Here is a 25,130-nt window from a genome sequence, read left to right on the forward strand (position 1 = left end):
TAATCAACCTGAACCATCCGCCTTTTCATCCTCATACCTCCCGTCTAGCCCTCTTGGCATCCTTCGGTCGATGAATACTCTTTTGACAACCTGGCTCGGTACCTCTTTTCTCACAGCAGTCCCATATGAATCCTTCAGGGTACTCGTTCTGGGTTTCTTCGGAGTACATGTCCATAAAATCAGGCCAGTCAACCCAGGTTTCATGCTCGTTATCAACGAATAGAAGACCTGAGGAAACTCATCAGGCTAGAAGCGGAAGGGCCATTAGGGAGGAAACGTACCGCGGTGCCAAACACAAGATTCCGGCCAATTTTTCGTAACATCGTACTCTTGCTTACACTGCTTGCAGATTTCATAGCGCTTCATCATCTCACCCGATGCTCTCTTGCGCTTGTTTGTGCTCGAAGGTCCTAGGTCTTTCGCTACGTCCTCTTTCTTCTGCTCATCTTCGTTCCTCACTAGCAGCGCCTCCCGAGCTACCTGAAGAGCTTCATCAGATCGGTCGCACATCTCGCGAATGGTCCTTTGCAAGCGTGTAATCGTCGCACATTCGATAGCTTCGTCCAGGAGGGATCGAGAATCCATGTTCGCGCGATATAATCCGTATTCGGATCCTTGTTCGCCTTTCCTGAGCAATCTGAGTAAGATAGAGTTGAGCCGTACGTTCAAGTGCGAGACAGTGGGAGACTTGTGGTGGTCAAACAATATCAACCCGTCGCGTTCTGCGACGCGTCCATCAGGCGCGTCTGATCCTTGCCATTCCTCCCAGTAGTAGGGAGCGTGCACATAAAAAGAAAAGAGAAGATAGCTCAAGTCACATTTTTGGTATGCGGAAAGAATAACTAGCATGACATGTGCATATCTCTGTACATTCAACAACATAAGAACGACCAATGCATCACGCCTGAACCTATGCTTCCAAGTCCCAGAGAAACGCCCGAGAAATGCAACTGAGAGCAAGGTAAGACAGAACGTCATAACTCTTTCATAATCCATGTCATTTTTTCAACATGTAGCTCAGGTCCGGCAAACCGGATATGATGCTTCGAACGACCTCGTCATCTTCTGATCTTCTGGATTGTGGAGGGAGAGGTGAGATCGCTGATGGCGTGTCTGATCGAGATGGGAGACCTCTAGCTGGAGGAACGGATGGAACTGGTTGACGAGGTGCTACCACTGGTGGTGTTCGTGCTGGCGCGGAATCAAATATGGAGAAATCGGCATCTGCCCATGCATCTGCAGCAGGTTGGCTGGGCTCTGCACGGCTGGCCTTCGGCTTTTCAGGTGTCGCAAGGGGAACATCCTTCGTCTTCCGGAGTATATGTGGTCCAATTGGGCCTTGCTCTGCGTGAAGCGGAATCAAAGGCTTCGCGCCAAACACTGCAGAGGTGGGCGAAACAATTCCTTGAAGACGAACAATGGGCGCTGCGTGTCTCGATATTGTAGGTGTAGACCCTGATGATCCTGTTGAGGGCGTTGCGCCGGTTTCGGACGGAATGGTGGACTCAAAGAAGGAGGCATTAGGAGGCGGATTCGTCTGAGTCGGCGACTGAACCATCTCACCCCAGTCTTCATCATCGCTTATATCAGGTGGGGAAGTATCCGTTGAGCGCCTTATTTGATCTAGATCTAAAGCCTGTCTCTGCTCCTGCTGGTTGTCTTCCTGTATGCTTGCGCGAGGGGCATCGATCTCATGGGGAAGGGAACCTTGCTCGCTGGCTGACGGTGATACCGGTCTCAGAGCCTGCGCGGACTCTAGCGCAGGGACATCATGGGCACTCTGCTCTAGTGAGTGACGGCTCGCCTCCTTTATTGCTGTGGTAGGTGCAGGGACAGGCGGGGCTATAAGTGGCGCTTGACTTTGGAGCATGCCCGACTTCCTTTTCTCCCCCGTATCTTGTTCTGCAGGAGCGGAGCTCCAACTGAACGCAACCGGAGCATCCGAGACAGGCGACTGTATTTCCTGTTTGGCGATGGGTGCCGATGCGCTCGCCTTCCTTGCAACATGAATAGCAGCGATTTTGCCCGGAAGCTCTGTGGGCTGATCCCAGTAGAAAGAGACTCTCCCACCATGGCTGCGCCCAGCTATCCGATCCTCGGTGGCCCACCTTGATACGATTTTGTTCACATCTTCTCTGATCTTTGAGGTTGCCCATGTTACGCGCACATAGTTATTGTCTTCGCCTCCGCTGTTGTACTCTCGCATTGTTTCTTGTCTTGTCAAACGGTACCATGCTTTCCGTGCAGAAGTCGAAAATATCGGGTCATCTTGAGCTGGCGGCGGTTCTGCATGCTTTTTTAGTGTCGGGAATAGTTCCGACAGAAGGGGGCCGATGGGGGTAGTTGCCAATGCAGAAGGCCGCGATGCCTCCTTTGGCTCCTTGTCGGGCTGTAGTGCACGTTGTTGTGGCTCTGACCTGTTTTCCAATGCATCTTCTGTTGCACCAGGGCCAGGTTCTGCGACCGTCTCCGGTGGATGCTCCGTTGGCGGGGCGTTCTGGGCAGTCTTTCCCGCGGATCGTTCTTCCTCGAAAGAAGTTCGCGGCGACTCTGCAACAGATTCGGTGTGGCTTGCCTCCGAAGTGGACACAGAGGGACGTGTGGAGATATCATTGTCTTGCTCCGGAGGGGGAAATTCATGGTTGTCGTCCGGGTGTACCGTTGTGCCTGACTCTGAAGCCTCCGAAATACCATTCCCATGTTCCTCAGTGTCCTCCCTTTCCTCAGCCGCCCTCCATGGCTCGTTCACTTCCGGGTGTGGAGAGCTCCTCTCGGGGAGTTCGCCAGGCGTCCTGCTACTAGGCTCCACTGTCCATTCTCCCCAACCTTCATCTTGGCTCACGCTACCCCATTGCGCATCGTCCAAGAATTCACTCAGCACGGTCGGAGGTGCTCCTGGCTGCGGCGTTGGGATATCCGGCTTTGGCGACGGCTTGGTATCTGTGTCCACATCGTCGGCCCAAGGGTCGGCCCAGTGATCCATCGTCGGCGCTTGTTGTCGAGCATCATACTGGACGGAGTCGCACAGTTCATCCCAGTCACTCGGACAGGTCCGGGGCCATGGCGAGGGAACGTACAGTATGTGCAACTGGGAGAAAATGTGGTCGTTCGGAAGCGGAGGTGGGCGGAGGTTCCTGCCAAGACCCAAATATGTTCGACTTACGTATGCCTCTTACCGGTATAATTGTCACAAACTTTTAAATGCGAACAGTTTCTTTGACATATAATGTTGTGACCGGTACAAGAGACGCGTAGGGCATCTTCAAAAGTGTTGGATCGAGGTACCTCGAAATCCATTTGAACATGCAATTGCAAAACTATTGAATGAATTCCCGCATTACTTGGACTCATATCAACTCACATTGGCGTCAGATATCCAGTTGGAACAGAGAGTTCCTAATAGAAACAGGACTTTATATACATTCGGATGCTCCGAAGTGGAATATATTACAGCACTGGTGCCTCCTCATCATGATTCGACTCCCCCAGAAACCGCTCATTCAACTTCCGCACCTGCGCGTTCTCCTCTTCCTCAGTCGGCCATCCGTCTTCTGCAACAACCATGTCCCTTCTTCCCCGATACAACCTCGCGAATGGAATGTTCTTCCTAGTCTTCCTATCTACATACCCGTAGAGAGCGAAATCAAGGTAGTACCTCTGCACGTCCAAACCCCTCCTAATGCCCTCCCGAATGACATGGTCTACACCAGAGTCCATATGCGGCTTCGTATTATCCCACTCCTCGTGGGACAGAAGCCCCAACTCGGATTCAGGCAAAGGGTTATCTTCCCCTGGGGCCAACCATGGATGATCATCGAGATTCATCATCTCATTTGGGTATGTTCGAAGGACAATTTCGGCAAGCCGATCGTAGCAGATGGTAAAGCTGCCGTTCAGCAGGTCTCTTAGCGTCGTTAGCGACTTCTGGGTTAAAAGCAAGTGTCCTAGTCCGCATATACCCCTCCCATGAATTGGATGCGAGAAGTGCAAGTCCAGCTTAACGAGGAACATCTGGAAGAGGTAGATGTCGACGTCGGTCCAGTAATGCGGCGCCCTGGCCATGACGAAGGCCTCTCTTTCCTTTTGGTGCTGGACTTCCATTAGGACCCAGTATTTCATAAGCACTCTTTTCACGGCGCGTGGGAAGCGGTGTCCTTCAGCGGCGAGGAGTGTAAGGATCTCCCTAACAACGGCGTCGCGAAAAAAAACCATTTTTGTCCAGCGGAGAGAAGGCGCGTCTCGTGCCAAATGCGGGCGTCCGTCCATGGGCTTGAGTGTTGGGTCGCTGATACATAACCGGGAGAATTGGTCCCAAGTGAAGATGTCGGTGGCGTCTGGGGCGTGGTACCTCGCGTGGTCGTGGATGATGGATGTGCTGTATTTGTTGAGGCGCCAGTGAAACTCCTTGTCAATGGCATACAGATCCATCATTGTGTCTGGCGACAGGCGCATGGCAAACTGGAAGAAAATATTGGGATGGCGCACAATCGCTTTGAAGATGTTGAATTCCGCCTTCTTTTGGCCGTCCTGTCCTTTGGTAGCCGATGGCCCACGCCAGTGCCTGAGTCGGTGACGGTGTCGCCCAATGACGCGCGGCGCTGAGGCGATGATGAAGGCGCTATAACTGTCGTAGTGTTCGGTTTCGAGGTCTTGGTCTTCATCTTCATCTTCATCTTCGTCTAGATAGTCGACTGGTCGCTTCAGGCCTTTCATTGTGGAAAGTATCTCGGGGTATTGCGTCGACGAGAATGGCGGTTGCAGGTATATACGCGTTAACGGCGGTGGCGGTGGTCGGTGGGAGAGGCGATGGCAAGAACTTTGCGCGTCGCGTTACCTCTATCGGTCGTTTGCTGTTAGGGCACAATAGGTATAATAGCGGCTAGACGAAAAGCACGAGTTCCTAGGAAAGGTAGGAGGTTTTACTGGGGTGTAAACAAACAATAGCAGTGGCGGTTGACCCGCGCGAGTGAGTGAAAGACAGGGAGTCGAGGGAACTTCGTAGGCAAGGAAGAGCACCTGTAGAGAGAAAAAGCTGAAGAAAGGAAGAAGTCGCGATAACCATACTGGCCTGTTGAAGGCGGGGGACACCTATTCTAATGCAGATATCTGAAATCATGACGCTTGCCTCCGTGGATGAGCACCAACCTGAACGCCTGTAAATCACAAACTTGGTGCCCGCCCAAATATGATCCGTATTTATGACTGTTTATGTCACCTCCGATTTATCAAGTTCAAGAACTCTTCTCGAGTCTTCGCTCTTGACCTCATACATCCAAGCATGCAGCTAGTTGTAGTTGTGGCCGTAGTTTTTTGTACCCCTCTCATGACCATGCAGAGGTGACTGGACTCTACAACTACGGCGACTCCTTGGGGTTGGAGCATCTCTGAGAGCGCGAGCGCAACTTGCTTCGTCAAGCGTTCCTGGACTTGGAGTCTCCGCGAGAACATTTCGGCTATGCGCGCGAGTTTAGAGAGGCCTATGACGCGGCGGTTCGGAATGTACCCTATGTGCATCTACCCACGTGTGAGCCTTTATTGATGCCTGTCGGATGCCCAAGTCCTTACCTTTCCTGTGAACGGCACCAGATGGTGCTCGCACAAGGAGAAGATCTCAATGTCCTTCACTATGACAAGCTCGTCATGGTCCTCGTGGAAAACAGCGCCGTTGACAATATCACGGAGGTTCTCCTCATATCCCTTTGTGAAGAACAGAAGCGCTTTCGCATATCGCTCGGGCGTCTGCAGCAATCCCTCGCGATCAGGGTCTTCTCCGAGACATTCCAATATAGTTCTGACTGCACCGCTAATTTTGGCCAATGTCTGTTCCTTCTGTTCTTCGGTCGCTTCTTTTCTTTCCCGCGTGCCGACGCCTTTTCATGTTAGCTTGGTCCACAGCAGTGGCTTCCTGTCTCACCTACTTGGCCAGCTCAAGCCATCGAAGTCGATGGTGGGGTGTTGGGTGTATGGGCTGAGTGCACGACTTGTTGCCAATGGTGTCGCAGCACTTGCAATGTGCCTCCAACCTTCTGAATCAACCTCGGTGTGCATCGCGTCGCGTTTGTCGGATGTGGCGTGCGATGAGCCTTCAGGGAAGAAACTGTCCGAAGCGCCAAAATCTACCACCGAACGCCCGCGGTTGGAGTTTTCTATTGCGGCAAAGAGATGTTCCCTCTCTTGCTTCCGGCGCGCTTCGGTCGAGAGACTGAGTGGGGAGGGACTGAGGGGGGAAGGGCCATTGGCCATATGAGGCGGTACTGCGCTTTTTGGTTTCGCCGGAGGAGAATCCATGACGGAGAGGGTGTACGGAGGTATTGTATGTGTGATGACTGCGGGGACAGGATGACAGGGACCGGAGTTGATATTCTTCTAACGCTACAAACTGGCAAAGGCCCCGATCGCCTTAAAATTCTGGCGAGAGGACATGGCTATTTACAAGGTTCGTGAGAAGAATGGTCGGCACCGCAAAAAGACAGCTTCTAGCGGCGAATCTGGCCGTTGCGCGGCGAATTTGACGACTGCGGGCAATAGATTTTTCGGTCAAGTCAGCTGTGGAATGGAGCGTCCGCCCGGCGTTGCGGGCGCGCAACAGCTAATCACGTGATTTCAGTGCACAGTCCATCTGCCCACCCTTTCAATGTTCCAAGGTTGGACTACGCGCTTGGGAGCAAGCTGGAGGCTTGCAACCTCAACCTCATCACTACGTTCCCACATTCATCAACAGCAACACCATGCGACAATCAGATAGGTTTTCTTGCTTCGATCTCAGCCAGTCTCGATCAGGGAGGCTGCTGTCCGCGCTGAGCGGCGGTGCGGGATAGCCTCACCCTGAAGCGCTCGACCGCGAACCATCCATTTCCAACCCGGACCGCGCATTTTTACCTCCTCCGCGCTATACTCTTATTGCAGGTACCTCTGTCAGCCGCATGACAGACCTTTTTCAGAAACTCGAAGACGCAGTTTAAATGCGGGTCATCGCACTCGTGGGCGTGGGGCCCAAGGCAGCAAACAACATGCGGGGGGTTATCTAGGGAGAAGGACTGGACCCGGTTGCTTCGCACTCCCCAAACAACAGGAATGGCTAAAGCTTGTTGGGCGGAATATCCAGGGCAGACATTTGCGACGCTTTTCCGCCTTTTGCGGGTAGAGGGCCCGCATCTTAGCCATCCGCCACTCACCTGGCTGAAGTCGACTCACTTGTGTTCGTTCCTACACGCCAGCCTTCTTTGCGGAAGCATTTACGGTTGTTTTCTTGATGCTGCCGCTTGCTCGATGTTGTTGGCGATGTGCCGAGGTGTCCTACCCGTGCATGGGAATGGCTCCTGTGCTATGAGGAGTACCGAACCAACACTCTCGGTGATCGATGGAGGTCGACCAAAATCTGAAAGGCTCACACAGCCAGAGATCTTTGGTTGCCTTCTGCTTCCTGGCAAAGGACGCTCTTCGTCGGAATTGGTTTGCAAATTCGCGGCGGACGTCGTCTCAGCGGTGGGTTACAGCAGTGGCAGTCCGTCTCAACACCCAAATGATCTCAATCCGAAACTAGGGCCAAATTCCCCTTCAAAAGACGTTCGTCGATGGAGCGTTATCAAATGAGCCAGGTATAAGCGCCTACAGGCTTGGTAGCGCTCTTTTGCACGAAAGCTCCACGACTTTGCTCGCTCATCTACTCCTTCCCGGTCTATCGCCGATCGTCTCACGCATTACTTGGAGGCCTCTTCACTGTAGTTTGGATTGCCCTGTACCATTAGATAGCTTTTTAGTCCACCGTCGGGTCATGCAGGGCTAGCATGAGCTCAGATTGCGGTTGGAGAGGCACGAAAGCTACACCGGCGCATACTGGAGGAATTCAAGAGCGTGGGTGGTGAGAAGCAATTCCTGGTTCTACTGGGAAACGCTGCTAGGCTGGGTGGTTGTTTGGGGTTAACATCCAGACCCAAGAACAGCAGCTCTGCTATGAATGGGGAAAGATTGAGCTGCGGCGTCACTCATCGACCAGAACGCATCACGGGAACAGTCTTGGCATGGGTGAGGTTGAGGCGGGCCAAGCCAGGATGATGAGAGGAAGGCTGCACGGCGGATGGCAGCCCGCTACCCACTGACACCAGCGATTCAGGCAGGACAGCTTCTCGAATTCTCCCCGATACGCGCATTGCCCTCGATCCCTTCCTGCCTGTTATTTTCTCCTATTCATTGTCCGGCATTGCATTGCAGGCCTGAGGTTGCTGCCGCTCGGCTAGGTCGTGACACTCAGACCCGCAACTCTCTTGATGCCATCTACCGCCTGATATTCTCGTCTACATGGCTGGGGCGCGACGAACCCAGGACATAGACCAGTGGAGACCAGAGGAACCGTCAATAAGGCATCGCGAGAAGGAGCGTTCGGAAGACCGCATAGGCAGCAACAGAGGTACGGACTCGGCGGCGCCACGCGGTGCGCGAGACAGCAGAAGGGAGACACGACCCGCGGATCCACCAGCATCGACGAGGGACCGGAGAGGCCGTTCACGCGAGAGGAGTCGGAGCAGGGACCGGGCGCGTCGGCGCAGCCGTGAGGATTCGAGGGAGGACGATAGGTATCGACCTTCGAGGGGCAGGGTGCCCAGTGCAGACAGGACCTCGCTTTCGCGACATCACCACCACCGCCATCATCGGGACGTCTCTCCATCAACCAAACGTTACCGCAGTCGTTCGCCAACACCACAGCGCGACTCTCACAAAAGGACGAAGCGGCATCGTAGCCGCAGCAAGGAACGGTCGACGCCTAGGTCCAAGCGCCCAGAGACCTCCCAAAAACCTCTAGATAGGGCATACTCGCCGCGGCAGTCTCGATCTGACCGTGACCGCGACACCTATATCCCCTCTTCATCGTCTCGACGTCGTTCTCGATCACCGAACGCCGACTATCACACTCATTCCGATAAAAGACGCGAGAGGTCTGTTGTATCGGACAGGAGATCCAGGAGAGAAGATTCGCCTAGGAGGCACTCTCCGAAAGCTCATCACCGACGACATCGTACGCCATCAGCCGAAGATAAGGATAGGGCGCACAATTATTCGCACAAGAAGGCCAGGGACAGGAGCCGCAGCGGCAGCCGCAGTCGTAAAGGACATCTTCGTTCGCGGTCTCCGCGAAGGAGAAGGTCAGCCACTCCGGTGAGAAGACGGCGCTCACGTGAAAGACGTGCACAGGACTCGCCAACTCGAGAGACCCTAACCCTTACCCGTTCTACACACCGAGCTTCTCGCTCTTCTACTCCTTTTGATAGAAGAGATTCGCAAGCGGTTGATAAAAGCCACGGAACTCATTCCTCGAAAAAGCCAAGCATTAGTAAGTCGAGGCGAGGCTCTCTAGCTGATTCCAGCATATCCGATAGCCAAAACCACAAAGACGACGCTACGATGAGAGGAGGTGGGCCCTATCACCAGGGCAGGGGCAACAGCGCCTATCCCCATTCTCAATACTCACCACCTGGTCACTCTCCGTACCACTCTGTGCGAAGTGGATGGTCGGGACAGCCTGGGCAGCATCCATACCCAAGTCATGGGTTAGTATTCACCCCTCTTTGGTTTTCCTTTCGCTTACAAGCCAGATCTCCCACACATGGGTTTTCCCCTAACCAGTCACCTTTCCCTCACAATAACAGTTACAACTATCCTCCTGCTCAACATGGCCAGTATCCTCCTGCGCAACACTACCCCGGGCCGTCCAATCATGGGCCACCTACAGGGTCTTATCGAGGCTTCCGGGGAAACCACTATGGCGGACTTGACCGTCGAGCCATCAATACAGCGCCAACAACAGGATATCCGCCGGCGCAACAGGGTCAACGTGGCCGTGGTCCCACGATGTTTTCCAACCTGTCATGGACACCGTCTTCTGGCACCCGTGGTGGCCGTCAGGCAACTGAAGCTCCTCGTCCGACTTGGGAGAGATCTTCTCCGCAGGCGAATGCAGAGACATCCAGCAACGCAGTCGACGCAGATGATAATCCTTTCCGTCCTTCTAAAGACCTTCGTGTCGAGGATGAAGGTAGTAGAGACGAGAAGAAGATGCCGCCCACCGCAAAGACGGAATCCACATCAACCAAGCCCAAGGAGCCCAAGGGGTTCAGTTTTTCGTTGAAGACGAAGACGCCGCTGCCTGCAATGACCTCGAAGACAGATTCTGCCACGACCACCGCGAAAGCGTCCATCCTTGATCCTGGGCCCAAGTCTACGTCGACCCGAGATACTACGACGCGCCAGAGCACAGAGTCGAAGACGGAGAGGGATCGAGATAGAGACCGAGAGAGAGATAGAGAAAGGGACAGGGGGAGGGACGGGGAGAAAGAGAAGGAGAGGGACAGAGACCGAGGCAGAGACAAGGAAAGGGACAGAGACAGAGCCCGGGAGCAAGACTTGGGGAGAGAAAGGGACAAAGACAGAGAGCGTGAGCGCCACCGAGAGCATGAGCGGGAACGTGACCGGGAGCGAGATCGCGCATATTACGAGAAAGACCGTCGACCGGACCCGTACGACAAGTCCTACAGCAGTTATCAAGACAGAAAATACGGCTACCGCGATTCTCGCGATGATAGAACTGCGCGCGAATCATCGTATTACCGCGATAGGGAATATCGGGATCGGGAATATGGAGACAGACAATTTCGAGAAAGCCAGTACCGAGACTCTCGGGATTCGCACGAACCTCGAGCCGCCAGAGATACGCGTGATCCTCGGGATCGAGAGTCAACGCGGAGATCTCCTTACCCGCCATCTCGCCGCCCAGAGCCTCGCTCAGAGGCGCGCCCAGAACCTCGTGCTGATACTCGGAGGGGAAGTCGTGCGGATGCTAAGGGTGGGCCGACGGAAGTTACGAAAACAAAGACAGTCATAAGAAAAAGAAAGAAGCCTCTCCCCAAGCTCCCGCCTGAGTTTGCAGCGTCCGATTCGGTATACTACAGGAAGCCTGGGAATGAGTCGGTTGTCGGTTCAGGTACCTATGGCAAGGTGTTTAAAGGCGTACATGTCTATACGAAGGACATGGTCGCACTCAAGAAGATCAGGATGGAGGGCGAACGAGACGGGTTCCCGGTTACAGCAATCCGCGAAATCAAGCTCTTGCAGTCGCTAAATCACCCGAACATAGTACGCCTGCAAGAAGTCATGGTAGAGAAGCACGACTGCTTCATGGTTTTTGAGTACTTGTCTCATGACTTGACTGGCCTCCTAAACCACCCCACCTTCCGATTGGATCAAGCTATGAAGAAGGACCTTGCCAAACAGCTCTTCGAAGGGCTTGAATATCTCCACCGACGCGGGGTACTGCACCGCGACATCAAGGCCGCTAATATTCTTGTCAGCAACACGGGTCAACTGAAGTTGGCTGACTTTGGCCTCGCACGCTTCTACTCCAAGCACAGAAACATTGACTATACCAACCGTGTCATTACGATATGGTACCGGTCGCCAGAGCTGCTACTAGGCGAAACGCAGTACGGCCCTGCTGTCGACATCTGGTCCGCAGCTTGCGTCCTGGTCGAGATATTCACCAAACACGCCATCTTCCCCGGCGACGGCGGTGAAATCAACCAGCTGGACAAGATATACAATGTCCTCGGCACGCCGACGGTGCAAGACTGGCCCGGCATTGTCGACATGCAATGGTTCGAGCTTCTCCGACCCAGCGAACGCAAAGTCAGCACCTTTGCGGAGAAGTATAAAGACCGCGTCACGCCTGCTGCGTTTGGGCTCCTTGTCGCCATGTTCGCGTATGATCCTGCCGCTCGGCCTAGCGCGTCGGACGTCTTGGAGCATCCGTACTTCACGGCTGAGGAGCCGGCGCCGAAGCGCGCCGTGGAGCTGAAAGAGCTGGAAGGGGATTGGCACGAGTTTGAGAGTAAGGCCCTGAGGAAGGAAAAGGAGAAGCAGGACAAGGAGGCCAGAAGAGCGGCGAGAGAAGGGGAGAAGAGAAGGGCCGAAGTGGCGGCCGAGAGTGAGAGGGAGGCGAAAAGGGTGAAGGGAGCTAGCACCAGTGGTGGTGCTGGTGCTCGTACGTCGACAGGGCAGAGCTAGGAGCAATAGTCTAGATTTTGGAGGTTGTAAGTTGCAATCGAGCGTGGTTAAGGATCTGGCGCTGTAATTTTGAGAGCTTGAATCGGAATAGCCCGCATTCGCCAATGGACTGCTTTGGTGGTGAGGGTTTTCTGCACATCGGGACCCGATGTTTACGTACGTACCTAGGTACCACACACGACCTTTTGTCCGTGGCGCCGGTGGTTTTGTGTTGGTAGTACTCCGTAAACGAGCGGTCTCGTAGGGTATGGTAGCACAGGGCGCATCCATCGCGTCGAGTCCTGACTTTTTACAGTTGCACCACGGTTCACAAGCACGAGGGGAAGGGAGTACGAGCGCTTCTGCTTCAGCCGCAGGTCCCCTCCTGCAGGTGCTGAGGGAAGAGCAAAAGGATGACGAAGGGCTGGGACTGTTGACGGACTTGCAGCAGCAGTGCAAGTGTGTGCGGGCGGACAATGTGTGTGAGGATGTATGTTACGGTGATTCAGACGGAGGTTACAAGTAAGCTTGCGTCAGGTAGACGAGGATGGCGGAGTTGGAGTGTGTTGCAGCGTCACTGTCAGCAAAGGATCAGGATTCGGGGATTTTGTTGGGATCGTCAGATCTTGGGGGATCATCGAATACGAATCCCTTGCCTTTGGCGGAGATGTGCGATGGAGGATTTGGTGGCTGTATGATTCTGTTTGTGGGTGATGGAATGGTGGAAAGGATGGGTAGAATGAATGGGAGTGAAGGTGGTGAGATGGGGATTATTGGCAGTCGATCAGCAGGCCGAAGTAACGCTGCTGAATGAGGACGTTTGATACATCTGCTGTTGTGAGAGGCGACGTTACTGATGAGACTCCTGGTCTCAGGCAATGCTGATGAGAAGAAACCACGGTACACTCGTCTACCGTCTATCCGCAGCTTGCCTACGGACAGGAGGGCATCCAACACCCACACTCTGGCCCCCACCATCACCATCATCACCAACCCGAAACTGCCCACCGATCACCATCGTCGACGCCCAAAGCGGCAACACCATCTTACGTCCTCCCGCCACTCTCTACCTATACCGTCTGCACTTCATCTATTTGAGATACAGAACTTGAGTGGTTTATACTAGATTGACATTGAAAATGTGCCGCAGGTGTGGTGCAGGCGATGCGATGCGATTGGTGGATGATACTGTGCAGTAAAAGTGGGCGGCGGAGCAGGTGGTGATGGGATGGGATGGGATGGGATGGGATGGGTTTGTTTCTGGGTGGTCATTGGGTCGCGTTAGGGCAGGAGACGTTAGGGTGGGCAGAGGGCAAGGGGATCAATAAACTCCTGTGGCAGCGGAGGGAGTGAAAAGGTCAAGGGGAAGGCAGACCCCGGAGGATGCGGGGGAGATTATCAGTGGCGAGGGACGGAAATTTTGATGTTTTCCGGACGGGGAGACCACTGATTATTATTGAGGGGATTGCTGTTCCTTACAAGTAGGACTGAAGTCTGAGATGAGGTCAGGTCTTCACTCCTGACCGACGGGACCCGGGGAGCTGTGAATGGCCTCGAAATTGATGCAAACGTTGATATAGGATCGAGCGCTGAATGGGTGTTTCCGCGAGGCGGGTGATGGGAGGGATATTAATAAAAGATGTCCGGGGCGGCGGGGATGTTGGGTCTTCATTACTGTGTAAATACAGCTTTTCTAACCTTATACTATGTATTGTAAGCTGCGGAATTCGTCTATAGCGGAGGGCACGTGGGTGGTCTGCGCTGGAGCTTCCTTGTGCAACCCTAGGGCGGATGAGCCCGTGGGGTCCACATAAGTCGAACATCTCAGCATGTCGGTCTTGAAGATAGATTCTTCTCCTAATAACCCTTGGAAGTTCATGAGCCGGAAGCGGAGGTTTCCGCCTGTTGTGTATGGGCAAAGCTCAAAGGTAGTAGAGGGTGAATGTTCGGCATTGCCGTAATCGAGGGAGTGCAGGTTATATATGGCTACAAGGGGGAAGCCGCCGTGGTCCTCGTCTCAGAGACTCACACAGCACGTCCATGCACTCAGGCACTCCCAGCTCTCTGGCAAAGTCACCAGGCACACGGCGTCCGCGCCGAACAGACGCTGAAACACACGGCCGTGTTGGCCAACCACGACGGGAACCCGCCCACCTGGAAACTCGAAATTCGAGAAGGCTCTGCTGGTTCGCTTGAACACGGTTGACACGGTTGTCACGGTTGATGACACGGGACGAGTGGCATGAGAGCCCTTCTCCTCCGCTGGGGATTGCCAGCAGCGGTGAAGGGCTCAGCACCGCTAAACTAGATTCCCATGCCCCTAGCGATCCCCTAGACGAGCCTTTGCTGGCCTCTCTCAATACATATCCAGCAAGCGTCCGCTGCTAGTTGAAACTTGAAGTTGCTTGCGGCCCAGTCGTGGACCGCCCGCAGAGGCCCCCTGTTCGTCCGCAATCTATGTAAATAGCATCGACGTGCACCTTTGCGCACCCGACGTCCGTCTGCTCCTGGGCATACATATACTATTCCTCTCTCCTATCTATCCCCACAGTCTGTTACCTTATCACAGAGCGGCATAATTTACCATTATCCTGCAGGTGCTTTGCACGCCGCCCGCTGCAGCACCGTCACTTCCATCGCACGACAAGCCGCCGCTGAGCGCCTCGCCGTTTCATCACTCCGCCGTCTCAACGCCACGCCTACATAATAATAATAGTCTGCGACCGTTCCCGTCCCTCGCGACCTCCTGAGCCCTGCGCCTCCATTGCCCTAACCCGACCCCTTTCAAAAGGACAAACCCTCGAAGAAAGCCATGGTCGACGTTGCAGTGTCGGCGCAGCTCGAACAATGGGCATTCGATAACAAGTCTCGAGCCCAGCACCCTGACAGCTCCGCATCGTCTCCACAATTGTGCCACGCCGAAAGCGAGACGCTACGCTTACATGTAGATGCGCCTACCGTAGACGACTCCACTTCTCCAGAATCCAAAAAGGCCCTCTCCGTTGACCTTCAGGACCGCTACCTTTCATCCGAGGAGGATCTGTCACCAATGGAGATGTCGGACGCGGAAGACGAGGTCGCCAGCATCCACGAGGCCGAGCAGGCGTGTTGTCAAGCGAGGAAGATGAGCGTGTCTCGGTATGAGAGAGGAAAGAGTTGTGATATGGCCGTCTTGGTGTCGTATGTCTCAGCCGGGAGACCAAAAGTCATCGATCTGGCAGCATTGGCTTCGCCCGTTCGTGACCTGCCTCAAAGGTCAGCGTCGCTGGCGCAATTGCCAATGGACTCCATCAGCAAGCTCAAGAAGATGGAGCAGTCGTCACAACTCTCGTCGTCAGCTCCTTCGACAATCAGCCGTCCGGTTTCGCCAGCCTCAAGCAGACCAGCCTCACGGCGACCTTCCACAACCTATGTTCCCTCGTCAAACAACAGCAGTTCACTGCGAATATCCGCGTCGTCCTCATCCTTCACAGACGGCTCCACTCGCAGCAACTCTCCCGCCGTATCAGAAGTCGTCAATCCTCCAGCCAGCGTCTCAACGCATCGTCCTCCAGCCCTAATGCAACACCGCTCCTCCCTCTACGTCCCCTCATCCTCTTCCCAAACCAGACCCTTTCCACCGCTCACGCCTCTATCCCCAGAGACTCCCTCCTTCCTCAGCTCCGACCCCTACGAATCCTCCACCACCTCCGCCGCTTCACCTATTATCAAATCCTCGACGCACAAGCGCCTCCGCTCCATATCGCAGCGCCTCGCCCTCGCCAAAATCGCAATCACCCCTTCCACCCGCAAATGGGACACGCGCATCAATGGCCGTCCCAACCCCCTCCCTCCCACCCCGGCAACCCCTTACACGCCCATGACCCCGCAAACCGCGCCCATCGCCGCCTCCTCGTCATCATTCTCACCGCCAAAGGGTCTGCGTAGGCACTCGAGATTGTCACGGCCGACTTCGGTGCGGGACCCGTCCCCGGAGATTCCGCCCGTGCCGCAGAGCGCGAGGCTTCCACCAACGACGACGCAGCGGCCATCGATGCAGAAGTTGGTGCCAAGGGGAGCCGATGAGCGGGAACCGATTCTAGAGCTACCGCCTTGCCCGGACGAGCCTGAGGATGCGGGGAGGTCTGGCCAGGGGTCCGCAGCTTCGGTGAAGTCGTCAAGGAGGATACGGAAGAGGAAGAGTTTGATGGACTTGCTTTGATGATGTTTGGGTTCTACACCATCCCGGGTTGTGTTTTGTCTGCATGTTGCGATGTTGCGATACCCCCATTTGGGAATTTTTTGTTGTTATTTTAGCAAATCTTGTCTTCCCGTAGCGAGCGATGATGATATCACGACATTTTGAGTTTTACGTATTCCAATCCAGCGACTTCTGCCTCACAGAGCTCAGTAGAGCCTGATAGATAAATCACCCCTTCTCTTCTCTTCTTTCATGCAAACTATGAATGATGAACCCATCGCCATCGCATCGCTATTATCATACCTCTTACTCCCGAATCCCATTTCCCCAGATCCTACCTAGTACAATCCGGTGCCCAGGTTCTAGGGAAGACGTCTAAATTCTACTGGCCCTTCGTCGAAATTCGCAAAGGCGATTATGCGACAACGCTATCGATAACACTTCACCAGGCCATCCCTTCCTCCTCGTATTGTCATCTTTACAGGGCTATGCCCGTCACCTCGTCCTCGCGGTCCTCAATTCCTGGTACGTTTGTCATGGCATTGTGGGGTATCATGGGGATGACGCGCAGTTGTTTCGAAACGAATCGGCGAGCGTTGACGTGCTGGCGGGGATTATTGGATGGGCTCGGTCACATGGGTGGGGTGGGTGAGGCGGGGATCTGGGGTGTTGCTTAGGTTGGGTTGGTTTGTATATGGTGTTTCGTATTGATGGAAGGGATGGTTGTGGGTTACGTGGTCGGTATGGAATATGGGATGGGACGGGATGGAGGGAGATGTGTCTATAGGTCAGGTAGGTTATAGGGAAGCGTGTCAGTACTCCGTACTCCGTAGTGTTGGAGAGACTAACTCTAGGTGAGATGTGGGTACCTCCGTGGAAGCACTCCGAGCGAAAGGACGTTTGAAGAGTTCACACTAATAGCCACTTGAGCACTCCATGGACAGACAGCAGAGACAAGAAGGATAATGCGACCTCCTTCTGGCTGGACCTTTCGATCGATAATGTCTCTTGTGATTGCAATAGACCAGAGTATACCCTAAGCTCCAAACTGTCCACGGACCAATTGGAGCTCCCCATTGGTTCTGTTAAAGCCGAACGAGCCGAGCGGAGTTGTGCACCTAAATACCTACAGCAGCGACCCAGGAGATGGAAAGATGTCCATCCCCAAACAATTGACCAAGTGACCAAGCCCTGGCGTCGAGGGACGACATCGCAAATGGCATTCTCAGGATGCTTGAAATGATGCATTCGGAGAAGAAGGGACAACCTCGATTTGGGGTATACTTGTATACATATCAAAGCCCTCGGAACTTCAAGCTCGGTACTTCCCCACACAGGTAAGGCGCGGCATTCGGTAACAAGCCCATCTGCCGCCCGGTACGCGGGGGAGCTCCTGCTGTGCTGGGGATAGGTACATATATCGAGATCTAGACATCCTCTTGCCAATCGGCTGCCTTTCTTTCTCCTTTCCCTGGATATCCTCTCCTCTCTCATTTTCAAAGGTTATACACCCCGCCTCCCGATTCCTCGTCAGCATCCAATCCACCCATAGTCACAGTAAGAGCTATACATCAGGTGGAAACCGAACTCAACACCACATCCACGACCATGGCCTCCCAACTCCCCATCCCCCGCAAACTCTGGCAACACCCTTCTCCCGAATCCACATCCATGTACAAATTCCTGCAAACCGCAAACCGCACCTACAACCTCTCCCTCCGCACCTTCACCGATCTCTACAACTGGAGCGTCGGCCCCTCCCGCACCGACTTCTGGAACCTCATGTGGCGCCACGCCGGCCTCATCTACTCGGGCTCTTACACAACCGTGGTCGACACGTCGGCGCCCATGGAGACGATTCCCAAGTGGTTCGACGGCACGAGGTTGAATTTCGCAGAGAACATTCTATATTCCGTGGACCCTGCAGATCACGAGAAGAGAGCGATGTACGGCAAGGAAGACGACAAGATCTGCGTGACGGAAATCCGCGAAGGAAATACCGAAGTCGCCCACCTTACCTGGGGCCAGGTACGCCGTCGCGTGGGCCTTCTGGCAAATGCGATGCGTGCTCGCGGGGTGAAGAAGGGGGATCGCGTCGCCATTGTCGCCAGCACGAGTTTCGATACCTTCATCTGCTTCATGGCGATTACGTCCCTGGGAGGCCTGTTCTCCAGTAGTTCTACGGACATGGGGACCAAGGGGATATTGGAGAGGTTGCTGCAGATACGGCCCAAGTGGGTGTTTATGGATGACTGGGCAGTGTATAACGGCAAGACGATCGACCTGAGACCTAAGATGAGGGAGATTGTGGCCGGCATGAGAGATGTGGAGGAGTTCCAGGGCATGGTGTCTCAGCCGAGGTTTCCTGGAAAACCGGCAGGACTTGAGGGGATTGAGAGGACGGTTACGTTGGAAAGGTTTTTGGAGGGGGCGAGAGGAAATCATGAGTTGGTGTTTGAAAGGGTGGATTTCAGAGATCCGTTCCTCATCGTGTACTCTTCGGGAACAACTGGAGTGCCCAAATGTATCGTGCACTCTGTAGGCGGCGTGCTCATCAGTGTCATGAAGGAGGGGAGGTTGCATAGGGAATGGGGCCCTGAGACCGTGGTTCTGCAATACACCACCGTAAGTTCCCATCCCCCTTTTCCCTTCCACATCGATCCTTCTGGTCCTGACTTCGACCTTTAGACTGGCTGGATCATGTACCTCGCCTCCGTCCAAGCGCTTCTCTTCGGCTGCCGCACCATTCTTTACGACGGCTCCCCGTTCATCCCCAACCTCACCCGCCTCCTCGAAATCGTGTCCGAGCAACGCGTCACCGACTTCGGCACCTCCCCCCGCTACCTCCACGAGCTGCAAAAGAACAGCATCGTCCCCCGCAAGGTCGTCGACCTCTCCGCCCTTAAAGCCGTCGTCACAACAGGCATGGTGCTCTCCGACTCGCTCTTCGAGTGGTTCTACGACACCGGCTTCCCTCCCACGGTCCACCTGAAAAACATCTCCGGCGGCACCGACCTAGCGGGCTGCTTCGGCATCGACAACCCGCTCGACCCCGTCTACGTCGGCGGCTGCCAGGGCCCGTGTCTAGGCACCAAAGTCGAAGTCTATGACTCCACCATCGAATCCGGACCCGGTCGTGCACTTCCCGACGGCGAACCCGGCGAACTCGTCGCCACGGCCAGCTTTCCCAATCAACCCGTCTTCTTCTGGGGAGACGAGACGGGCGAGAAGTACCAGAACGCGTATTACACGCGGTACTCGTCGCCGCGCGTCTGGACCCATGGCGACTTCATCCAGATCCACCCCGTCACCCGGCAGATCCTGTTCTTGGGCCGCGCGGACGGCGTGTTGAATCCGTCGGGTGTGCGGTTCGGGTCCAGCGATATCTACAGCGTCGTGGAGACGCATTTCCCCGAGGTGCAAGATTCGTTGTGTGTGGGACAGAGGAGGCCGCAGGATCAGGATGAGTCTGTCATTTTGTTCCTGAAGATGAATGACGGGTTTGCGTTTACGGAGGAGTTGGTTCAGAGGATCAAGGGGAAGATTGCGGAGGAGAGGAGTAGGAGGCATGTGCCCAAGTATGTGTTTCAGACTTGGGAGATTCCGGTAAGTGATTGCTATCATATGGGAGATGTGGGTGAGAAGGGAACTGACAACGATACAGACGACGGTGAATCTGAAGAAGGTCGAATTGCCCGTTAAGCAGATTGTCTCGGGTCGAACCATCAAGCCTAGCGGGACGTTGGCGAATCCCGAGAGCTTGAAGTTTTACTATCAGTTCGCCAAGGTGGAAGAGGTGCTGGAGAGGTTGGAGAAGGAGAAGAGACAGAGACAGAGCAGCAAGTTGTGAGCGGTACAAGGGTCAAGATAGGAAAGAGATTTGTTATAGACTTGTATCTCCGTAAGGAAGATTTGATACTTAGACTTGGAAACCTGTAGATTGACATGACGTTACCGTACAGATTTCCCAATACGCGCTGCCCACGAAAAATGCATTTCCTAAGAAACAATATCCCAAGCACACGCTTAGCCACTATTTACTCTAAAGCAGCAAACCCAACCCTCAATCATTTCAATTTTTATATGGATCCTCTGGTCACCCCACCCCACTACCCCTCCAACCAATCTCCAACCCGAATTCCAACTCCCTCAACCTCCCGCATCCACCTTCTCTACCACCATGTCCACCACTGCCACTCCACCAAACGAATCCCTCTCCGACGAACTCCTAACCATAAACTCCATCTACACCCCGACAACCCTCGTCCCCTCGTCCCCCTCCTCCTCCTCCTCATCCCAAACCTACTCCCTCCGCCTCCCCTCCCTCCCCTCCATCACCCTCCGCATCCACTTCCCCCCAGCCTACCCGGACGCACCCCCCAGCATCCTCGGCACCGAAACCGTCGGCGACGACCTCCCAAAGGGCGCCGGGACCCACGTCGTCGACATCGTGCGACGCGTGCTAGCAGAAGTGTATACGCCGGGTCTACCATGCGTGTTCTCGCTCCTCGAGGAAGTGAGGGAAGCGCTGGAAAGGGCTGAGGAGGAGGGGACGCTGGTGTTGTACTCGCAGAGCGAGGAACAGCGAGGCTCTCAGTTGGAAAGCTCTACGCGCGATGATGAGGAGGAGGTCACGCAGAATGATGGGATGGCGGACGCATCACTACTGGGGCCGGAACCGCCTTGGGTGATTGCTCCCCCGATCACGGAGAAGAAGTCAGTCTTCATTGCGCGCGCGGCCCGTGTCTCGTCGCCCTCGGAGGCTCGAGACTATGTCAAGCATCTGCTTGCTACGGATAAGAAGGTCGCGAGGGCGACGCACAACATCACGGCGTGGCGGATCCGCGGCGCAAACGGAGCTACATACCAAGACTGTGATGACGATGGGGAGACGGCGGCCGGTGGGAGAGTACTGCATCTGATGCAATTGATGGATGTGTGGGACGTCATGGTGGTCGTCACCAGATGGTATGGCGGCATACTCTTGGGGCCCGATCGATTTCGCATAATAAACTCTGCCGCGAGAGAGGCGCTGGTCTTGGGTGGCTTTGCGAAAGAGGGCAAAGAGGCTGGCGCAGGGGATGGGAGGAAGAAGACTAAGAAGTAACAGCGCATGAGTATAGATGATACAGTTGTTTACTATGGATCTGCCCTCATGGCACAGCGGCTCATTGCCTAGTCCTCCGCAAAGGAATAACCGATGTTCTTTATACATGGATGGAAGAAGGGTCGGAAACCCAAAATCAAACCAACTCCCGAGCCGACGCCACAAGCATGGATGGAACAACTTTCGTCCCAGAAGCGAAATTCAAACCCAAAGCCACGTCGCTTCATGATCAAAGGAGCCACGGACGGGCACGATAGCGAGCCTTGTCGGGGTCCTCTTGCGCGGAGTGAATTTCGTTGGAAGGGAACAAGATAGATCGAACAGGAGGTTCCAGAGCTTTCATTATTGAGTGACGGATTTCTGATGAAAGGTTCAACAGCGGCTTCGCGATAGCTTTCAATGAGGCATTTTCATCGCTGAACGACTGACCTTCATCCGCAAACCAGGCCGCCTCGTCTAATTCGTCATCGTAATTCCGAGCTGGTGACCGTGAGGTCTGCTTAGGGCTCAATCAGCATGTTCGTACCTCGAATGTCAAGGCATTTCAAGGAGAAACCTGTTCATGGTCGGAGTTCTTCTTGATTGGCTCGACAATCTTGCGCGCAGGACGGAATATCTGCATCTGGTTGTCTTCGGCCGCTCCGAGCATGACCCACTCATCGTTCTTGTTCCAGTCGAAGTCGGAAATTCTGTTAGTAAAACCACCATGCATGAACAGTCTATCAGTCCAGTCAGTATTGATCGGCAGGTGAAGGCGGTTATACCACTCACAGTTCGGGAGGACCGTCCTCCGCTTCTTCTGGGGTTTGCTCTTCGCCAACCTTGCTGATATCCCACATGCAGATGCGGCGATCGTAGCTAGAGCTTGCCAAAATGGCCGAGTCGTGCGGGTGCCATTGCAGGCCTATAACCTGGTCCAAATGGTGCTGCAGAGAGTGGATCTTCTTGTCGAAGTTCCGCAGGTCCCACAAGCCAATGGTCTTATCTGCTGACCCGGATGCCAATGTTACTTCAAACTCAGGGTGGAATGCGATGGTGTTGACGGCATCAATATGGGCTTCTTTCCTGAACAAGGCCTTCTTATGTGTCGCTTGGCGTGTGTCGATGATTTGCCACGTGAGGTCATCAGAGGCTGTTCCAATCAGAAAGTTGTGTATTGGGTGATACTGCACGTCGTTCACGGGGGCGCTATGAACCGTGTATGTGGCAGTGGGCTCAATGTCGCTGTTTCCTTTGCTGTATCCAGCCTTAACATCCCAAGTTCGTACAGTGGTGTCGTGATTGCCCGTAACGACGTGTCCTTCCAGCAGAGGGCTCCAGCAGAGCCCAAAACCTTCCTGTTGGTGGCCAATGAGCTGCGCTTCGGTTTTTATAGAACCATCGGGCTTGGGCTCAATTGAATGCTTCGTGCGGTCGAATATGAGTACCCTGCCGTCTACACATAGTGAGGCGATGATGTCGGGGTTTTGGGGCTGGTAACGGGCCTTGTTAACTTCGCCAGGATGGTTGATCTTTTGTATGATTTTGAAGTCAAAAGGCTTCTTAGCGTTGCCGTAGCCTCCAATCTCGCCCCTGTCCTCATCCAGCTCTGCGAGGTCGGGATTTGGGGGGTCGGGGATCTCAATCTGGGCGATTTGGACGTAGTTTTGCGCCTGGTCCGATGTATGGGTGCCCAAGAGAATGCGGTGGGCGCTCATGTGGGTTCCTTCCACCCTTGGTTCTGTTAGCCTTAGCAATCGACTGGAATGGGGAGGACGCACGGTTTCTTGTCGGGCAACCATTGCGCGGTAAGAGAGGGCCATTCAAGTGCCCGGCCGTACATAAGGTCGTATAGAAACGGGCTGTTCTTCTTCCAGATCTTGTATTCTTCGTTGATCGCCTTCTGTTCGGCAATCGCTTTCTCCTGCTCCTCGTAGTTGGCGCCGTCTACGGCATCTGTATGCTGGAGTTAGCACCGCCACGAAGTTGAGGGGGGTTGGGTGGGGAGGTACCGCTCATGGAGTCGTCCATAACTCTGTTCTTCCAAACGAAGTCTTGTGAAATAGGGTGGTGTTGTTCTATGGGACGTCGGAAACGGGAGTGGGATGGATGCAGCAAGACGCGTGCCCAGGCTTCGAAATCCTTGACAGATTCACGCGTCACCCGTCCAAAGAACTCGCATCACGTGTATTGTTGGTTTCCCACGACCGGGGTAGCTTGGCGCTCTTGGCATTTGTGAATTGGTACATGGAGGCGATCCATGCCGTTCCTATCACAAACCTCGAAGACTCCGTGTCGTGATCTAACCCACCAATCTACGGCACAGCCGGACCGCAGCGCTACGGGCGCTCTCACCACTCCACCTACACTCTCCCTCCTTGCCCCATCATTTGCGGCGTTCTTCGCTTGCGCGCTTTCCCTCACCGCGTTGTCAAGCTTCAACTCCCCTCTATTACTACGATAGACCGCCGTCATGGGTGTTCCCAAGTTTTTCAGATGGATGTCGGAGCGATATCCCGCTATATCTCAGCTTATAGCGGAAAATCTTATCCCGGAATTCGACTGTCTCTATGTGTGTATCTGCCTATTGAGTGGTAGAGCAGGTGAAAGCTGACAGATGTGCTAGCTTGACATGAACGGCATCATCCATAACTGCACTCACAAAGACTCCGACTCTCCCACCTTCCGCATGACAGAGGACAAGATGTTCATTGCCATATTCAACTACATCGAGCATCTGTTTGGGAAGATTAAGCCGAAACAACTCTTCTTCATGGCGATTGATGGCGTCGCACCCCGAGCCAAGATGAACCAACAGCGCGCCCGACGATTCCGCACCGCACTCGATGCTGAAAAGGCTCGAGAGAAAGCCATTGCGGAAGGCGTGGAAATGCCGAAGGAAGACGCTTTTGACAGCAACTGCATCACCCCGGGCACCGAGTTCATGGCAAAGCTTAGCCAGCAGCTCAGATATTTCATCAACAAGAAAGTCTCGGAGGACCTGGATTGGCAAGGTGTGGAGATCGTCCTTTCGGGACATGAGGTTCCCGGAGAGGGAGAGCACAAGATCATGGAATACATCCGTCTCGCGAAATCCCAGCCGGGCTACGACCCTAATCGCCGACATTGTTTATATGGCCTTGATGCTGACCTCATCATGCTTGGGTTGCTGAGTCACGACCCTCATTTCTGTCTGCTTCGAGAGGAGGTCACATTCGGTCGACAGAACCACAAGAAGTCCAAGGAACTCGAACACCAGAACTTCTATCTTATGCACCTATGCATTGTGCGTGAATACCTGGAGCTGGAATTCCAGGAACTGGAAGAGCCCGGCGCTCTGAGTTTTCCGTTCGACATGGAACGAGTCATTGACGATTTCATTCTTATGGCTTTCTTTGTTGGAAACGATTTCCTTCCCAATCTTCCGCATTTGCATATCAACGAAGGCGCTCTTGCTCTAATGTTCAACGTTTACAAGACAGTATTACCCAAGGCCAAAGGTTACATCAACGAACGTGGGGTTATTAACATGGAGAGGCTTGCGATGCTGCTGGATGAGCTTTCGCACGTGGAATATCGGCATTTCGAGTCGGAAAACGCCGACGCTGCCTGGTTCAAAGGCAAGAGGCTGGAGAAGGAAGATGTCATGGAGAGGACGAAAAAGCGGGGAGTTCCCGTGTTGACCACAGAGCAACGCGAGATCTTCCTGAAAATCAAGGAATTTGTTGGTAAAAACCTCAAAACAAAGGACGCCGCCCCATACGACCTGCCGCCGAGTTTGAAAGCTGCCGACCGGAAGTTCGTGGAAGAGCTCGCCGACAGCCTCCACCT

At 54.2% G+C, this 25,130-nt stretch overlaps 12 protein-coding genes across 12 annotated transcripts; 6 read left to right on the plus strand and 6 right to left on the minus strand.

Moving 5' to 3' along the window:
• Positions 1–31: 31 nt before the first annotated feature.
• On the minus strand, positions 32–585 carry EI97DRAFT_458365 (uncharacterized protein; the record flags this gene model as incomplete). The annotated part of the gene is made up of 2 exons (XM_033800904.1): positions 32–228; positions 282–585. 2 exons carry the CDS (start codon positions 583–585, stop codon positions 32–34), a joined length of 501 nt encoding a protein of 166 aa, XP_033653969.1.
• A 91-nt stretch (positions 586–676) lies between these two features.
• Positions 677–3,205, minus strand: EI97DRAFT_39705 (uncharacterized protein). The gene has a single exon (XM_033796352.1). It carries the CDS (start codon positions 2,981–2,983, stop codon positions 998–1,000), a length of 1,986 nt encoding a protein of 661 aa, XP_033653970.1. The 5' UTR covers positions 2,984–3,205; the 3' UTR covers positions 677–997.
• A 1-nt stretch (position 3,206) lies between these two features.
• Positions 3,207–4,962, minus strand: EI97DRAFT_39733 (uncharacterized protein). The gene has a single exon (XM_033796358.1). The coding sequence runs from the start codon at positions 4,711–4,713 to the stop codon at positions 3,448–3,450; it is 1,266 nt and encodes a 421-aa protein (XP_033653971.1). The 5' UTR covers positions 4,714–4,962; the 3' UTR covers positions 3,207–3,447.
• EI97DRAFT_473495 (GTP cyclohydrolase I) lies at positions 4,807–6,288 on the minus strand (the record flags this gene model as incomplete). The annotated part of the gene is made up of 3 exons (XM_033801879.1): positions 4,807–5,514; positions 5,566–5,870; positions 5,919–6,288. The coding sequence occupies 3 exons, from the start codon at positions 6,286–6,288 to the stop codon at positions 5,212–5,214; spliced, it is 978 nt and encodes a 325-aa protein (XP_033653972.1). The 3' UTR covers positions 4,807–5,211.
• A 658-nt stretch (positions 6,289–6,946) lies between these two features.
• On the plus strand, positions 6,947–7,946 carry EI97DRAFT_39746 (uncharacterized protein). The gene has a single exon (XM_033796361.1). It carries the CDS (start codon positions 7,075–7,077, stop codon positions 7,591–7,593), a length of 519 nt encoding a protein of 172 aa, XP_033653973.1. The 5' UTR covers positions 6,947–7,074; the 3' UTR covers positions 7,594–7,946.
• Positions 7,947–9,399: 1,453 nt separating this feature from the next.
• EI97DRAFT_357641 (uncharacterized protein) lies at positions 9,400–10,623 on the plus strand (the record flags this gene model as incomplete). Its single annotated transcript, XM_033794920.1, has 3 exons — positions 9,400–9,545; positions 9,591–10,253; positions 10,413–10,623. Coding segments are annotated over 3 exons (1,020 nt in total), but the record flags the coding sequence as incomplete, so codon positions are not given.
• Positions 10,624–10,689: 66 nt separating this feature from the next.
• Positions 10,690–12,054, plus strand: EI97DRAFT_377452 (Pkinase-domain-containing protein; the record flags this gene model as incomplete). The annotated part of the gene is made up of 1 exon (XM_033795611.1): positions 10,690–12,054. A coding segment is annotated over one exon (1,365 nt), but the record flags the coding sequence as incomplete, so codon positions are not given.
• Positions 12,055–14,542: 2,488 nt separating this feature from the next.
• On the plus strand, positions 14,543–16,468 carry EI97DRAFT_39803 (uncharacterized protein). The gene has a single exon (XM_033796381.1). It carries the CDS (start codon positions 14,846–14,848, stop codon positions 16,232–16,234), a length of 1,389 nt encoding a protein of 462 aa, XP_033653976.1. The 5' UTR covers positions 14,543–14,845; the 3' UTR covers positions 16,235–16,468.
• Positions 16,469–17,995: 1,527 nt separating this feature from the next.
• On the plus strand, positions 17,996–20,063 carry EI97DRAFT_377271 (acetoacetate-CoA ligase; the record flags this gene model as incomplete). Its single annotated transcript, XM_033795600.1, has 3 exons — positions 17,996–18,838; positions 18,902–19,819; positions 19,878–20,063. 3 exons carry the CDS (start codon positions 17,996–17,998, stop codon positions 20,061–20,063), a joined length of 1,947 nt encoding a protein of 648 aa, XP_033653977.1.
• A 107-nt stretch (positions 20,064–20,170) lies between these two features.
• On the plus strand, positions 20,171–21,680 carry EI97DRAFT_39890 (UPF0029-domain-containing protein). Its single transcript, XM_033796408.1, has one exon. The coding sequence runs from the start codon at positions 20,394–20,396 to the stop codon at positions 21,318–21,320; it is 927 nt and encodes a 308-aa protein (XP_033653978.1). The 5' UTR covers positions 20,171–20,393; the 3' UTR covers positions 21,321–21,680.
• Positions 21,681–21,864: 184 nt separating this feature from the next.
• On the minus strand, positions 21,865–23,330 carry EI97DRAFT_450269 (WD40 repeat-like protein; the record flags this gene model as incomplete). The annotated part of the gene is made up of 4 exons (XM_033800276.1): positions 21,865–22,039; positions 22,092–23,033; positions 23,081–23,255; positions 23,312–23,330. The coding sequence occupies 4 exons, from the start codon at positions 23,328–23,330 to the stop codon at positions 21,865–21,867; spliced, it is 1,311 nt and encodes a 436-aa protein (XP_033653979.1).
• Positions 23,331–23,585: 255 nt separating this feature from the next.
• Positions 23,586–24,604, minus strand: EI97DRAFT_39893 (uncharacterized protein). Its single transcript, XM_033796409.1, has 2 exons — positions 23,923–24,604; positions 23,586–23,867 (listed from the first exon to the last, which is right to left on the minus strand). The coding sequence occupies exons 1-2, from the start codon at positions 24,424–24,426 to the stop codon at positions 23,826–23,828; spliced, it is 546 nt and encodes a 181-aa protein (XP_033653980.1). The 5' UTR covers positions 24,427–24,604; the 3' UTR covers positions 23,586–23,825.
• Positions 24,605–25,130: the final 526 nt, after the last annotated feature.

The sequence above is a fragment of the Westerdykella ornata genome, assembly GCF_010094085.1.
Source record: "Westerdykella ornata strain CBS 379.55 unplaced genomic scaffold EI97scaffold_10, whole genome shotgun sequence".
In the NCBI taxonomy this organism is placed as follows: Eukaryota; Fungi; Ascomycota; class Dothideomycetes; order Pleosporales; family Sporormiaceae; genus Westerdykella; species Westerdykella ornata.